Consider the following 17399-nt stretch of genomic DNA (forward strand, 5'->3'; position numbering starts at 1 on the left):
ACTGTTCCCTGATTTCACAGTCTGGGTTATCTTTTTCCTTCACCACATTTCCTGTGTCCATACCCAATATATTTTTATACATTATTTTGTTTTACCACTTGGTGTTAAAGCCAGCAAAGAGAGTACCCTCAAGCAAGACAGTTCTAACCCAAGGCAGTGGGAGTCCATGGTGCAGAGACTATGGCACTACCCAAGACTAGAGAACAATGGCTTGCTTTTGGAGCGTCTTTCACCTTGAAGAGTTGCTTACCATAGCTAAAGAGTTTCTTCTACCCTTAGCATGTGGAAAGTAACCATTGAAAAGTTACAGTGCAGTCGTTAACCTCTTGAGTGATGAAGAATTTTTGGTTATCTTAACGTTGTCAGGTGTATGAGGAAAGAGGAGAATTTGTAAAGAATATGCCAGACTATTTGGTGTATGTGTAAGCAAAGGGAAAATGAGCTATAACCAGAGGGGTATCCAATGTAGTACTATCTGGCCAAAGGACGAAATAACTCTAGTGGTTGTATATTAATGGGTGGTTGGTGCCTCAGTAGTTATATTTTCTGATTCGTAATGTATAAAAGTTCATTAAATTTTGACTTATCAGTTAGATAATTAATGCTGTTTATTTTTAAGGTGTATGAAGTAGTTGGTCCGGAAGGGACTGTGTTTGGAAAACCAGTTGGAACACCAGAAACCTCACCATTCCAACCAGCACCAAATCCATCTGGCGATGATTCAGATCTCCAGGACTATGACCCTGTAAGTATCGCACTCATTTCTGAAAGTTATTGATGCGTTTGTTTTCCTCATAGTTTAGTCAATATTTGACTTCTTTTGTAAAAAAATCTCATGGGGTTAAATTGACAAGATGTACATTCTGAATTTTTCAAACATACTTTCTATATGTGGGTATGTTTTACTTTTAATATATGCATTGAAGGCTCCACTAATAGGTTGGAATTACTAAGCTGTTCCATGCTATTTGACTTTTTTTAATTTTTATGAATGTACGACACTTTAATCAGGAGGCAGAGCTAATATGTACGTTTTCAGTGTAGTCAAGCACGTACGTTGTCAATACAAAAATAGGTATAGATAATGTACTCTTTATACAAAGCATATTGTGGAATTACTCTACTGTAGTGTAAAGAAAAATTTAATATTTGCATACAACTTAAAGGGGCCTCATCACAGTTTATATTCCGTATAGATATGGATGAACATGAAGAATAATTTGTAATAATTCAAGGCTATTTTATTGTCATTTTTCAGGTGAGTCCAGAAGACATACCGCCTCCACTTCCTGAATGTCCACCACCATCCACTACCAGCTTTGGCAGGAGACCTCCAGAGAGGCCTCCCTTGCCTGTAAATGTTCAAGATCGAATAAACAAGCAAGCGGCAAGACCTCTTCCAGATGCACCCAAAGATGCGAATTACAATTCCTATGATCCTGGAGGCATTTATTGTGAAATTGAGGAAGACTTTGATGAAACTGTTGATGAAAACCCTGTTGAACTAACTAGTGAATATAATAACTTTTCTGGAGACACGAGCTATGTGAATCGGAGTAATGTAAGTCAGGACGTAAAGAAACCCCGTGCTGTGTCTGCTGATGGGCTCCCTATGGATTCAGGTTCCATGTCTCCCCTAAGTAGCAGAGCGTCAACAAACTCCCTGGTTGGATCGTTTAGCGATGAAATTCTTATGAATATGAATCTGTCTGATCCAAATCTCACCCAGCCTAACCTTCATAAGTATATGATGCGTCCATCGCTCTGCAGAACGCCTCCAAGGTTACCCCCAAAAGGGGTCCCATTGCCAACAGTAGATGATGATGATTCAGAGTATAAAGTACCACCATCTTCTATTATGGATGCCGAATACCAGATCCCTCCGAGTCCAATTCCAACCGATGTAGAACCTGAAAGCACAAGTCATGATTCTTCGGGACAAGTCCTTGCTGCCTCTGAAATGTACCAGGTCCCTCCTTCACCGACAGCCGTACCGGTCAAATCAAGCAACAATGATAAAGAAAAGTCAGAGGTTGAGGAAAAGTGTAAAGCAGTGCCTTCTGGGGTAAATGAAAAATCAGAGATTCAACCCAAAAGTACTTTGAAAAATTTAAGTAAACAGTTTGACAGAAAAGATTTCTCTCTTGGTAGAGACTTCAGAAATAACAAATCATCGAATCAAGGAACATCAGTGAAGGATATGATTGCCAGACTGAATAAAAATAAAGATACAACAGAAGTTAACAATACAGCTAAACCAAAGGAAATTCAATCAAGTCCTGGAAATGTGGCAATTGGCTCTAGAGACCAAGTTGATGGAGATAATGCTACCAAAAGTAGTTCTGTTTCATGTCCACCCGAGGTAAAGTCAGCAAAACCCAATTTGCCTCCCCGACCTCAGAATTTATTCAGTAAGGCCACATTAACCCCAAAGAATTCCTTGACAGCAGAAGAAGAGAAGAAGTTGACGACACCAGCAAAAGCTACGGAGTCAGATGATGATTATTATGAAACGCCAGAAGGTAACAGCTTCGACAGCACTTCGCAACAAGATTTTAATGGGGTTCTGAACAGAGACAGTTTATGGAAAGGGAAATCTGAAGCAGCTTTAGATTCATCACCAACAGCAGCTGGAGGTAAGTTTTAGATCAAGGCTAATGCAAGTATGATACAGTATATGACATTTATTATCAGTAAACCAGTGACAGAAGAGGTAAGTTTTAGATACAGTCATCCGTTAGCATTCATAAATAGGTGACAGATACACCCACTGTAGTAATTTAGAAAATCCTTGAATATTAGCTGCCCCTTAAAATAATCTTGCAGTAGACCCCTGTTGCCTTATATAAGTAAATAAAAGCTCTTTACAAACAAAATGGCAAAGACATAAAAAAGGTCAAAACTAGAACAGTAAATTAGTGTTACTCAACCATTTTTATATAATTAGCAGAGTAGCTATAAAAAAAGGTTAAAACTAGGATTATTTTACTTTGTATCCCTGAATAATCAAATCCACAAATATTAATTCCCATGAATGGTAAAGGGCAACTATACAGTATATGTATGTAAAATATATGTAAGAGATTTTTCTATCTATAAAAAAGGCAAGGAATTTGTTTTTAGATGATCTGTGGAATAATGTCTGTGTACAGTATATGAATTTTGTACTAATTAATTTGATTATAGAGAAGAGATACAGGTATAGTATAACAGAATTTAACTTAATTTTAAATGCATTTTCTTCCTTTTTTCACTTTTGTTCCCAGGGTTTCTTAGTCAGATGTTTTCATATTATTATTATTATTATTATTACTATCCAAGCTACAACCCTAGTTGGAAAAGCAAGATGCTATAAGCCCAGGGGCTCCAACAGGGAAAAATAGCCCAGTGAGGAAAGGAAATAAGGAAATAAATAAATGAAGAGAACAAATTAACAATAAATCATTCTAAAAACAGTAACAACGTCAAAACAGACATGTCATATATAAACTATTAACAGCATCAAAAACAAATATGTCATAAATAAACTATAAAAAGACTCATGTCCGCCTGGTCAACAAAAAAGCATTTGCTCCAACTTTGAACTTTTGAAGTTCTACTGATTCAACCACCCGATTAGGAAGATCATTCCACAACTTGGTAACAGCTGGAATATACTTGCCTAGAATTTCTTTGCTTGAGTAAATAATAGTTTTAGAAAATTTTATATGTATCTTTTACTATTACTCTTGTGCTATGGCATTGTGTTTGTAAATTTATTACACATGAGCCCAGCCAGATAAACTTTTGAGCTGGAAGTAGCCTGAGCTACTTTACTGTGTTCAGCAATTGCAAACTTTCCTTGAGCTGTAATGTGATCAAATTACTTTACCCCAACCATATTCATGAGCTTGAATATGACAGCCAAGGCAGTATAAAGACCCTCAAAATGGCTTTGAACCTGACTCTACAGATATTATACAGTACATGAAGTGTTGATAAAATATGTCATTAAATAGCTTGAATATATCTTGGATATACAAGACCTTTGGGTTGTATGTCATTTTGAAGCAAAGTACAAAATTATGTACTTGGATGACCGTGGAGGTAGCAGCAGTGGGGGATTCAGCTTATGAAGCTTCATCTGTGGTAGATAACGTGGGAGGGTGGGCTGTGGCACTTTAGCAGTACCAGCCGAACTCGGTTGAGTTCCTCGTCAGGCTGGGAGGAGCGTACAGAGGAAAGGTCATCTTTTTTCATTTGTTTGATGTTGGCTACCCCCCAAAATTTGGGGGACGTACCTTGTTATATAGATAGATTGTTTAGAAATGAAAAATTGAAAATGACTGTCAGGCAGTTCTTTAAAACAAGGAAGGAGTGGTCCTGGAATGCTGAGGAATTAGTCTGAGCATGTAGGAATCTGGTGTATTAATCCTGCAATTCAAGGTGGTCCCTGGGGGTACAGCATTTATCTAGGAACTTTTTTAGGGTTAAACGGCCTATTGGAAACGTCCCTGACAGGTGTTCTGCTGGACGGAAGATCGAGTCCCGCTCAAACTCGATAGTTTCTTGTAGATTCTACAACCTCGGCAGCCATTGTGTCCCCCTCCCAAGTCCTAGCTTGTGTGGAGAGGGGTCTTGGGTGCTGATCATAAGTATATATGGTCCGTCTAGGGCATTGTCACTGTCCCTTGCCTCTGCCATTCATGAGTGGCCTTTAAACTATTTTGCCTTCCACTCCCTTTCATAAGCAACACTATAATTTTCTTAAGGTGTCACATGGTCATACTTCCTAGTACTAGAAGTCTCCCTTTCCCTATGGTTTAACATTGTAAAATTTTCTTTTTGGTAGTGCTGTATTCATAATGCCCTGCTCCTAAGTAATACTATTCTACAGTAATTCTGGTTTTGCGTAGACATCTTATAATTTTGTTATTTCTCTCATACACATACGAGCCCTCTATTCCTTAGTTTCTTTTCAAGATGTTGGTCTTTTAGGTTTGTTCGATGTCAAAGTGTGCCTTTACAATTACTGAATATAATACTTTTTGGCAAATACTGTATGTTTTTCCTTAAAAGATATAAAATTCATCCAGACAATTATTAAATGCTATCATTTCTATGATCCTCCCAAAATAATCATATTGCTTCTCTCTGGAAGCTTGGTTTTATCAATGTTTATCCCTAAAACTGAAAAATTTCCTGTTTGCTTTACTTCTAATAGACTTATGCCTCTAGTTAAGCAATGAGACAATGTACCAGTTACTGGTAATGAACCAAAGGCTTGGGGAAGACATACTGGCTTTGTCTTCACTTTGCATTGTGGGTGGGTTGTGGACAGGCCCCAACTCAAGATTGTTTAAAGATGAAGTTTTTAGCATTTTTTAGAGATGTTTTACAAGTAACTACAGTACTGCGTATATTATTCAAGGGAACCGTTTCTCGCCAACCATGATCTACATTCTCTTTGTTTCAAGTCGGGGACGGTGTTGTGATTTGAATAACTGTTGTGAGAAGTGTGAAGGTCTCACTGTTCCTCTCTGGGAAAAGTTTGTTTCTTCGGTTATAGACCAAATTAAATATTCAAAGCATAAAATGAAACTTGCTTTTATTGCAGGGAGAAAATGTAGAGAAAACTAGGCTAGTTGGTTATAATGGGGATGATGGAGATCATGAGATGCCAACAGTGATATGCTTCAAAAGCTCTAACTTCTTTAGTATCCTTTGAGAAATCTAAGGCCAGTTAATCTTTGATTAAAGACAGTAGTTCTGAACTTAACTGGTCTATTTTGAAACCTAACCTCACTTCCCAAGTTGGGTCAGGAGGCTCTAGGGCTCCATTCAGTAAGACCTGATGGTGCACAGTGCATTGTAGAATTAGAATCCTCTCATAAAACCTCGAGTTCTTTATAGTATTTACTTTAGACCCCTCTGCTGCAAAGCCTCGCCTTCCCGCAATCCTAGCTTGACCCTGTCTCCATCTTCCCTTGTGCTTCATCCCAACACTTGTGCCCTAGGGTGTTTGGGTAGGAGGGTTCTGGGAATTCATCAGCCCTTAAGGCACCAGACATTGGACTAGTGCCAAAGACAGATAATCTCAGATCAGTACTTCTGACTGATGCCCGGGCACACTTTTGAGGGTGCGACGGTCAGAGGGAGGATACCGGTATCCATCCTTTCTGGGGCTGCCTGGAGTATCCCATTCCCAGACAAGTTACCTCAGAACTGTCCGTCACTTTGGAACTCTTTGGTCTGGGGTTCACAAGGAAGGCTGAAGGCCTATAGGCCTTTCATAGACCCTGGCAGGACCACCCATAATTTTTCAGATTGAACTGAGGCATGCAGCTCTTTCAAGTAATCAAGTAATACAAACTTTGATTTAATTAAATATTTTTTTATATATTTAGATTTTTTTTTTATAAACAGTAATTCAAGATTTCTATGAACCTTATTATAGTATATTGTCGTTGGTGGACTTGACCTCGTTTTTTTTTTTTTTTTAGTTGCATCCTATAGGTCTGGCTGGTGGCCAAGAGATTTATTTGTATATGTACATTTCCCTATATTCTACTTAGGCCTTTCCTGTAATCTATTTAATATTTCCTGCTCTGGGAAAATAGCCTTGAATGAATTAAAATGTAGTAACATATACTGTCTGTAATACTAAAATAATTACTTTTTCCAGAATGGTATGTTGCCAAGTTTGCCTTCGTTGCGACAACCGACCAAGCGATAAGCTTTAACAGAGGGGACCTAATTCTAGTGCATGAAACTTCAACTCACTCTGGATGGTGGAAAGCAACCGTCAAGGGTCGAACTGGCGTCGTTCCACGTGAATATCTCAAGAAGAAAGAATCTTGAGAGACCCGAAAGGTTTTAAGTTATTGGTATTTATATGTACAATCGTGTGGGTCTTTCAAAACATATTGATAGCATTCACATTAATCTTATTGCACTGAGCACTTTTAATTGTGCACTTTTCATACATAGCAAAACGGTATCTTCTGGCCATCAGATTAGTGTAAAATGTGACGTAGAAACCTTCAGTTGCATCAGTGTCAACAAAGTATTTTAATCTTTAATGAAGTAATTTATAGTGGACGGGACTTTGAAGTGTAGTGGACGGGTCTTTGAAGTGTAGTGGACGGGACTTTTGAAGTGTAGTGCAATAGTCTTATATTCTGTGACCATGAAAAGTGACTTCCCATGAAGGTTGCTGGCAACTAAAGGTGCTAGGAATAATAGCAGTCATTATCATATTCAGAGCTGCATACCTAAGAGTGGATATATACAATATGTACCCAATTATTCAGTGTACAGTACATTTTAGCAAATGAACAGACTTTTTACACATAAGTACAATAATAGAATTGTAAATATAGTATTTAACTTATAGAATTATAAAACTACAGTGAACTTGCTTTTGCATATGGAAGGATTTAGTGCATTATCAACAAAGCCACTGTGGGTATGCGATACTGCATTTCTGCATTACGTACCTTCCTGGTTTAGTAAGTTTTAAGACTTTATGAAGTAGTTTTGATAAGTTTTAAAGGAGCATTTTATCCATTACTATATTATTTCCTGTCATTTGGAAATACAAACTTTTTTTTTTTTTTTTGCAAAGTTTTATAAACTTTAAATGAGAGTACAGAATTTACTGTTGTGGTGAAGGAATCACGCCACAAATAATGAATATTTCCACAGCAGCAGCTAACTTCATGTCTTCAATTGGTGCTTTATTTAATAGTAATTTTCTTAACTATATTTATAAACAAATTTATCAGCATCGGACTTATAGCCAATGTTTGAGAGTGAATAGAAGCTATTTGGCCTGTGGCACCACATGACAAAATTCTCAATTTTGTTGATGTGTGTATAGTTTTAAAAGAAATTTGAAGAAGTTTAATGCATCAAACCTTTGCAGAAGTTTGAGGAAAATAAACAATGATACTAAAAAAAGGATTGAAGGTGTACAGTACTTCGTAATTAATTTACGGCTCAAAAATCATGCCAATTACTTTTCTCATTAAAACATGCATTTCTTACATGCCATGACCCTTTAGCTCTTCATTCACAGAAACAGATTATAAGCCTCTCAGATATTTGCCTTGGTAAGATCCCAGAGAAGTTACTTAGCATTACATACGATACTTTAATAAAATTATAAATGTTTATGCTGTAAACAGATGATGTGGCTCATGTTGCTGTCTTTGCAACTTTTAACCCTTTTTCCCCCACCATAAGGTTAAATTTCGAGCACATTTTGCTATATATTTTTTTTAAATTGCTCTAACAGGCTTAATTTTTGTCCTAGAGAGATCAGGTTGGTCTCATTCTTTTGGAAAATGCCTGAAGTTAAACATAAAATTATCAAAAATATGTAAAAACATGTAATTAACAGTGTTTTGCAAGAACGTACCGGTACGTCCTTTGGGGGTGAACTTACCAAGGTAATTATGATCTTGTTTTGCACTTTCACCTTTAAACTGCATTAATACTGTACACTTTAAAACTATATAAATACTGTAAACTCCTTCCAAATTTATTCAGACTTCTTTATAGAAATGTCTGGCACGTTCTGTAGATTTGGAAATATTTATTGGTTGTAAAGGGAAGTGATTAAGAATAGGGAATTTCCCACCATTCATAAGCCGTGTATTCAGAAGTTGAATGGGATATTAATATTGAATTTGTTTACAAATGAAAAGTATATAATTCAAACCAAAGCAATTAAGGTAAAATTCCAGTTAAATTGTAACAAAGCTTATTTTGTTGTTTGGGATATTTGTGTACCCAATACCTGCTGTAACCAAAAATTATGTACTAGGAAATATTATGTATTAGGTCCAGAATTATCAGTTCCCTCAAGTAGGTTTATATATATGCAATCAGTGTCACGTGAAAAACATCGAAGACGACTTGTAAAACTTCGTTCACGACAACACTGAATTATATGTAATTTTAGTTGTTTTGCTGATATTTTATTAGTGTTGAGAAGTAATTCAAGGTTTCCAAAAATATGGAATCTCTACTAGAAAGAACACTGGATATTTTCAAAGGAAGAACCTACAACACTCACCGTCTTATCGGGTAAATCACGTCAAGTAGAAGATAATTAATAACTTTGTCTTCATGACCATTTCAATACAGCTACAGTATACTAGTCTACTTTGCCAAATATATACAGTCATTGTAGTAGTAACCTTATATTAGGTTTGTTAATGGCAAATAAATGTAAAATACATTGTAAGGGCTGAAAAAATATATTAAAAAACCTGTTACATACATGTGATTTTTAATATCAACTTTCAAGTTTCAGCTAAAACTCTCCAAAAGAAATTCTCACAAAAGCTTGTTTGATCTGACTATACAGTACCGTCTATACACAGTTCATCAAAGTATCTTAACACAGATATACATTATCATAAACCTAAAAATACTTCCTTAAAAGCAGGTATATAAGAAACAAAAAATAAAGTTCTTTAGATGAAGGAACAGCATGTAACACTGCATTTCCTTGTTAAAGGTATGGTATATTTTCTGTAAACTAGTTGAAAAAAAATATCACTGCCCAAATGATGGATGCTGTCCAATTAGAAAACGAATAAGTTAGACTGGTACTAGAAAATTAATGCAGCAATTTCTACAGTTCCTTCTGTTTTCTCATGGTAGGTGGTGGAGCCATTTACAGATCCGAGTCATAAATGTGCATGGCAACACCCAAGCCGCTCATCTTCTGAAGGTTGTTGATGTGACCAGCCAGCTCTCGGGTAAGCTCTGCTTCCTTCTCCAGCTTGTCATCAAAATAATGGGCAATCTGTGTTGGTAAATATAAAACGCTGTAGAAAAGTAGTAGTTTTGGGAGAAAATATTACTATTAATTAACCCTTTTACCCCCAAAGGACGTACTGGTACGTTTCACAAAAGCCATCCCTTTACCCCCATGGACGTACCGGTATGTCCTTGCAAAAAAATGCTATAAAAATTTGTTTTTCATATTTTTTGATAATTTTTTGCGAGAATTCAGGCATTTTCCAAGAGAATGAGACCAACCTGACCTCTCTATGACAAAAATTAAGGCTGTTAGAGCAATTTAAAGAAAATATACTACAAAATGTGCTGGGAAAAAAAAGAACCCCCTGGGGGTTAAGGGTTGGAAATTTCCAAATACCCCGGGGGTAAAAGGGTTAACCCTTTTACTCCCAGGCTCTTTGGAAATTTCCCAACCCTTAATCCCCAAAGGGTTATTTTTTTCCCAGCACATTTTGCAGTATATTTTTTTTAAATTGCTCTAACAGCCTTAATTTTTGTCATAGAGAGGTCAGGTTGGTCTCATTCTCTCGGAAAATGCCTGAATTTAAAAAAAAAAAAATTATCAAAAATATGAAAAAAAGAAATTTTATAGCATTTTTTTGCAAGGACGTACCGGTACGTCCATGGGGGTAAAGGGATGGGTTTTGTGAAACGTACCAGTACATCCTTTTGGGGGTAAAAGGGTTAATACTCATTTGCTAGCCATGTAAGAATAAGGCGAATGGTTTTACTGTAAACTACAATTGATAATAATCCAAAATTTTAAAGTAAAGTAATTTGTATTTTTCCTAACTTTAAAAACAAGTCTTCTAATAGGAGTAAAACCTGTTTTCTAATAAGAGTATGATTTCAGAGATGCTGGAAAATGCTATTTAAACATTTAACAACATGGTTGTAGGTCACTTTGACCTTAAACCTAAGACTTGCATGCAGGGCCGGATTAAGAAGTCTCCGAACCCTAGGCTATTCAGGTTGGCAGGGCCCCTTTGAGTTACGGGTAAGCGAAGCAACCCCTTCCAGCTTGGGGGTGGGGTGGGGGGTGTTGAGTGTTGCCATCTATGGTTAGGTTCATTTATTTTTATTTTATTTCATTATTTATTTTTATGATTAATTTTCAAAAATCAATTTTACTCTCCAAACACTTGAACTTTTTAGGTAGGGACCCCTTTGCACTTGCACCATGTGCGCAGTCTTGGATGAGCCCCTGAACCCCTTGGATCGCGAGGCCCTGAAATGCGCGGGGCCCTAGGCAAATGCCTAGTTTGCCTATGCGGTAATTCGGCCCCGCTTGCATGGCTGAGGTAAGGTATGCAACTTGAAAGACTATACCCGATTTTGTATAATTAGGAAAATAAATTATTTTAAAATTTGTGATTTATTCCTATGAAAACAGGAACCATCGTCCTTTAATAGGGGAACTATCCTAAGGAGGGAGGATGTCCCTATGATCAAACTGGCTGGTTTACTAACCCACATATTAATGCACTTTTTCCTGTACAGCAGTGAAAGTGATGACTGATAACACATTATACTCCTAATGAACAGAGCATAAAGACATTGTAGGTTTTATTCCAGGTCCCTAAGAAGTAATGAGTAAGCAAATATGTTAGAACTATATACAGGATATACCTGAATGTATGGTATTTTAAACCCTTGGAGCTATGGAGGGCCATTTATTAGCTGTCATCCCTCCCTCGCGGAGCACCAAAGCACTGATCAATGGCTGTCATCCTTACCTTGAAAGGCACCATGGTAGTATCCTAGAGGTTAGTGAATTCATGAAGGAATGCAAGGACTTTGATATATGTTCACTGCATCACTGTATTCTCAGCTTCTGCTGATACAGGACCTGAGCGTAGGATTGACAATCTCCCGAGACTCATAAAAAGGGGGAGATCGACAAACCTCGGTAGATGCCTTCCCTTTGGAGTATTCGCTGAGTGGCATGGGGGCATACAGACAGTGGGACTTCCCCTCAAAGACTCAACTCCCCATGCCTCTCGTGCCCTTGGAGGTTGAGAAATCACTAGGTGCATTACCCTCCAAGGAGTGAACAGGAGAGTCTGGCACTGATTGAGGAGCCAGCACTTAATGTTAATGTCTAGGGCTGGGTGGCGCTAAGGCAACAAGTAATCTTGGGGCCTGTATGGGTACTAAGAATGGTCCCGGGATATCACCTATTCCAGCTTCCTCTTTATTATTATTATTATTATTATTATTATTATTATTATTATTATTTGCTAAGCTACAACCCTAGTTGGAAAAGCAGGAGGCTGTAAGCCAAGGGGCTCCAATGGAAAATAGCTCAGTGAGGAAAGGAAACTAGGAAAAATAAAATATCTTAAGAAGTCACAACATTAAAATAAATTTCTCATATATAAACTATATAAACTTTAACAAAACAAGATGAAGAGAAATATGATAGAATAGTGTGCCTGAGTGTACCCTCAAGCAAGAGAACTCTAACCCAAGATAGTGGAAGACCACGGTACAGAGGCTATGGCACTACCCAAGACTAGAGAACAATGGTTTGATTTTGGAGTGTCCTTCTCCTAGAAGAACTGCTTACCATAGCTAAAGAATCTCTTCTACCCTTAGAAAGGGGAAATTGCCTACTGAACAATTACAGTGCAGTAGTTAACCCCTTGGACGAAGAAGAATTGTTTAGTAATCTCAGTGTTACAAGGTGTATGAGGACAGAGGAGAATATGTAAAGAATATGCCCCTCAGTGTTGCAAGGTGTATGAGGACAGGAGAATATGTAAAGAATATGCCAGACTATTCGGTGTATGTGTAAGCAAAGGGAAAATGAACCGTAACCAGAGAGGAGGATCCAATGTAGCACTGTCTGGCCAGTCAAAAGATGCCATAACTCTCTAGTGGTAGTATCTCAACGAGTGGCTGGTGCCCTGGCCAACCTTATGTGGACACTTTCTAAGATAAGAGTCAGAGACTGGTCCCGTCACAAGGAAAGACCTTGTGATGTAGACTGGTTTCAGCACATCAGATCTCGGTGCATGGAAGGCTATCGGTGTGTTGGAAGGTCTCGTGTTGTCTGTTGTCATAAGGTAGGAACACCGATTAGTTTCCCCGGAGAAACTAGAGTTTGTGATCACATATTGTACTAGAGCGAGGAGACCGGAAACGTGAAGAACCATCTTGTGGAGATGATTGATGACGACGGCGACTATTGCAAGGAGATCTACGATCTTCAACCCTAAACTCGAGTGCGGGAAGCTCTCATCGCTTGCATGTGCGAGGTTGAGATCTGTCAAGAGTCCCAAGGAACACTAGGCAAAAGGTCTTCCTGGACTTCAATGACTACTACTTCCTCCTTTTAGGATCTGCAAATTGCAAGATTATAGACACAAGAATGCTGGGAGGGGGGGGGGGGGAGATGTAGTTCTACGACTCCTCTGAAAGTGGAACACCCGTATAGGAGGGCGCAGGACGCTTAGTCTTCAAAGTCCTCGGGTCAGACAGCACCTCCAGAAGCTTCTATGCTGATGGGGTTTCATCGATACCAAAGCCAGGTCAAAACTTCAGCAGATCCAGGTCTTAACACATCATCGTCCGACAGAAAATCAGAAGGTCTCAGAAGGTCATCGCAAGAGAAGCAGCTATATATTACATCAGCCAGGGAAAAGGGATACACTTCCTCTCCCTCTGAAGAAGGCCCTGAGTGCAAGTCACTGTCTCCTGCTTCCTAAATTCTGCCACAGGAGCCCAAAGGAGAAATACCAGGCTTCGAACTTCCAAAAGAGAAAACGGAGATACTGTACTGTTTAAAGCTGCTTTAGCAACAGCTTGGGCGTTGCAAAGCCGAAGCCGAAGAATCACCCCTAGATTTCTTTTTCCTCCCTGCTTCCTAAATTCTGCCACAGGAGCCCAAAGGAGAAATACCAGGCTTCGAACTTCCAAAAGAGAAAACGGAGATACTGTACTGTTTAAAACTGCTTTAGCAACAGCTTAGGCGTTGCAAAGCCGAAGCCGAAGAATCAACCCTAGATTTCTCTTTCCTCTACTCTGCCAACTGCAAATGAAACCACGACCTACACTAGTCACACAGGGATGACTGTAAACAGTCATGGCTCCTGCAAAAGACAAAGTTAATACAGATCCACAAAAGGCTTCCTCATGCATCTGCCACACCTGAGCCTGGTTTCCTAGGGCACAGCCACACGTCTGCTGGGGAGGAATCTTAATTGCCAAAAGTGCAAATCTGAAGGATAAAGAAAAATTTCAAAACAACCAGTTCTTGAAACAGCATAGAAGTACAGTATTCCTGTACTGCACTTCAGCCGAAATCAGAGTGAAGGTTGTGCTGTGTCAGGTGGGCAAGGACTACTCTCCACTTACCAGCAACAACAATCAAATTATCTCGTTAAGTGTTTATACGGCCATTTCCAGCTTTGCCGAAATCATACTCTTCTTAAAGGACAATTGTTGGCATCAGCACAGGAACAAAATTATTTAATGACCCCTCCCCAAATCATCTAGCACTCGAATGGAAGCCCCCTTTTTTGAGGGGAGATTTTACTTTACTCATCCAAGTACAAAACCTCAAAGGGATTTTGACGAAGGAAAAATCTATTTTTGGGCGAGGAACCTGTATCGCTCCGTGAAATGCTCCTTGAAGCACCATTTCAAAGGTATAAATACTACTAAATGTACCAGAGATAAAAGTTGCATGGAAAGCTAGGAATATATCCAGCTCGCTTACCCCTAAAGGGTGTCGGTATTAAAACTGGAGGAGAGAGATCCCTCTCCAATTAGACTTCTCCTTCCTCAAAATCCCCCGTTACTACGAGGTGTCATTCACTACAGCTACTGCAAGTTTTAATACCGACACCCTTTAGGGGCGAGCGAGCTGGATATATTCCTAGCTTTCCCTGCAACTTTTTTCTCTGGTATATTTAGCAGTATTTATACCTTTGAAATGGTGCTTCAAGGAGCATTTCACGGAGCGACACAGGTTGAGCCCAGAAATATGACTTTCAAAGACTTTCCAACCCTATGGCTGAATAAATTTCCTTTCAACTGATACAGAATTTCACAGGGAAGAACATTTTCATTTGCATAATTTATAAAGAAATAAATTGGTAAGAATGGACATAAAATATGTTCAATGGCACCTAAGGGAATAAAAATATCTGGACATAACATACATCCGATAGCTCTCAAAGGGTTATAAAGTACCGCACAAATCAATTACCTAATAAAATAGTAAAAATTGGACGTGTTAATATGTTGAAGGAAGAAAGATTTTCCTTATTATTATTGCTAAGCTACAACCCTAATTGAAAAAGTAGGATGCTAATAGCCCAGGGGCCCCAAAATGGAAAATAGCCCAGTGAGGAAAGGAAACAAGGAAAAATAAAACATTTTAAAAACAGTAACACTCAAGTAAATATTTCCTACATACTATAAAAACTTTAACAAAACAAGAGGACGAGAAATTAGATGGAATAGTGTGCCCAATTGTACCCCCAAGCAAGAGAACCCTAGTTGGAAAAGCAGGATGCTAATAGCCCAGGGGCCCCAAAATGGAAAATAGCCCAGTGAGGAAAGGAAACAAGGAAAAATAAAAAGTTTTTTTTTAAAAACAGTAACACTAAAGTAAATATTTCCTACATAAACTATAAAAACTTTAAGAAAACAAGAGAACGAGAAATTAGATAGAATAGTGTGCCCAATTGTACCCCCAAGCAAGAGAACTCTTAACTTGAGACAGTGGAAGACCATGGTACAGAGGCTATAGCACTACCCAAGACTAGAGAACAATGGTTTGATTTTGGAGTGTACTATCAATGATCCGTGTAAAGCACTTACCTCAGCATCACCACCTTTATCGAGGATTTTTCCTGCCACATGGTGCAATTGATTCATGCTCTTGGTCACTTCCTTGGAGTCGTCTAACATGGCTTTCAATGTCGCGATGTACCCTTCAGCGTCTGACCCAGTTAGTTCAGGCTATAAGAAAAAAGAAAGGCATTTCATTTCAATAGAAAACCACAAGAACAAATTTTTTACTTTCATATGTAATAAAAAAAGTCAAATATTGTGTGACACATTTAACACTAAGATTCTTGCTATTTATTACTTTCATACATAATAAAAAAAAGTTAAATATTGTGCGACACATTTAACACGTCTAAGATTCTTGCTACTTTTTTTTCTTTCATATGTCATAAAAAAGTCAAATATTGTGCGACACATTTAACACTTGTCTAAAATTCTTGCTATTTTTTTTAACTTTCATATGTAATAAAAAAGTGAAATATTGTGCGACACATTTAACACTTGTCTAAGATTCTTGCTATTTTTTTTACTTTCATGTAATAAAAAGAGTCAAATATTGTGCGACACATTTAACATTTGTCTAAGATTCTTGCTATTTTTTTTACTTTTCTATGTAATAAAAAAGTGATATATTGTGCGACACATTTAACACGTCTAAGATTCTTACTATTTATTTACTTTCATATGTAATAAAGTCAAATATTGTAGGACACATTTAACACTTGTCTAAGATTCTTGCTATTTTTTTTACTTTCATGTAATAAAAAAGTCAAATATTGTGCGACAAATTTAACACGTCTAAGATTCTTGCTATTTTTTTACTTTCATATGTAATAAAAAAGTCAAATATTGTGCAACACATTTAACACGTCTAAGATTCTTGCTATTATTCTTACTTTCATGTAATAAAAAAGTCAATTATTGTGCGACACATTTAACACTTGTCTAAGATTAGTGGTAATGTTTAATTGATCCCTCAATCTATACATTTTAATTTCATTGGTGAATGCAATTGCAATACAGCACAGTAAAACCATACAAAAAATTAACCCTTTTACCCCCAGGCTATTTGGAACTTTCCAACCCTTAACCCCGCAGGGATTTTTTTTTCAAGCACATTTTGCAATATATATTTTTTAAATTGCTCTAACAGCCTTAATTTTCGTCATAAAGAGGTCAGGTTGGTCTCATTCTTTTAGAAAATTCCTAAAGTTTCTCATTAAGTTATCAAAAATATCCCAAAAAAAATTTAAATAGCAGTTTTGTGCAAGGACGTACCAGTATGTCCATGGGGGTAAAGGGATGTGTTTTGTGAAATGTACCAGTACGTCCATTGGGGCTAAAGGGATGTGCTTTGTGAAACGTACCAGTACGTCCATTGGGGGTAAAAGGGTTAAAAAATAATATTGTTCTACACAGTAGTAATAATGGGTCAAGTCCATGAGTGACTTGCCTCGCCAAGGAGAGCTTTTCTAACTCCTTTGGTATGGATGAATTTGAATTGAGAAAGGGAGATAAAAGTTTCTTTTCAAGTCGTATCTGATAACCAAACATTAGTCTTTAAATGGTGGTAATCAACTGAACACATTCTTTAGTGTTTCGGAGATCCAAAATACAATAAATATTGACGTATCGTAATTCAACATTTCATGCACGTTGGAGACATTGTATTCCAACAATTGCCATCCATCCATATACCAAAGTCACTTCCCCCAATTTTGGGGGGTAGCCGACATCAACAATGAAACAAAACAAACAAAAACAAAGAAGGGGACCTCTACTCTCTACGTTCCTCCAGCCTA

At 37.7% G+C, this 17399-nt stretch overlaps 2 protein-coding genes across 3 annotated transcripts in view; one reads left to right on the forward strand and one right to left on the reverse strand.

Moving 5' to 3' along the window:
• LOC137634843 (uncharacterized) overlaps positions 1–9459 on the forward strand; it is a gene marked incomplete at its 5' end in the record, with an annotated part of 27646 nt that extends 18187 nt beyond the window's left edge. Inside the window, 3 exon segments of the mRNA XM_068367396.1 lie at positions 620–745; positions 1259–2636; positions 6665–9459. Of these exon segments, the coding sequence (XP_068223497.1) occupies positions 620–745; positions 1259–2636; positions 6665–6840 (1680 nt within the window).
• The window catches only part of LOC137634669 (ferritin light chain-like), a 23608-nt gene continuing 15469 nt past the window's right edge, over positions 9261–17399 (reverse strand). For both annotated transcript variants that reach the window (XM_068367147.1, XM_068367146.1), the window contains exons 5-6: positions 15628–15768; positions 9261–9799 (exon numbers count right to left, since the gene is read on the reverse strand). In XM_068367147.1, the coding sequence (XP_068223248.1) occupies positions 9668–9799; positions 15628–15768 (273 nt within the window). In that variant the 3' untranslated portion in view covers positions 9261–9667. The remainder of the gene's footprint in view (positions 9800–15627; positions 15769–17399) is intronic.

The sequence above is a fragment of the Palaemon carinicauda genome, chromosome 45 (assembly GCF_036898095.1).
Source record: "Palaemon carinicauda isolate YSFRI2023 chromosome 45, ASM3689809v2, whole genome shotgun sequence".
Classification (NCBI taxonomy): Eukaryota; Metazoa; Arthropoda; class Malacostraca; order Decapoda; family Palaemonidae; genus Palaemon; species Palaemon carinicauda.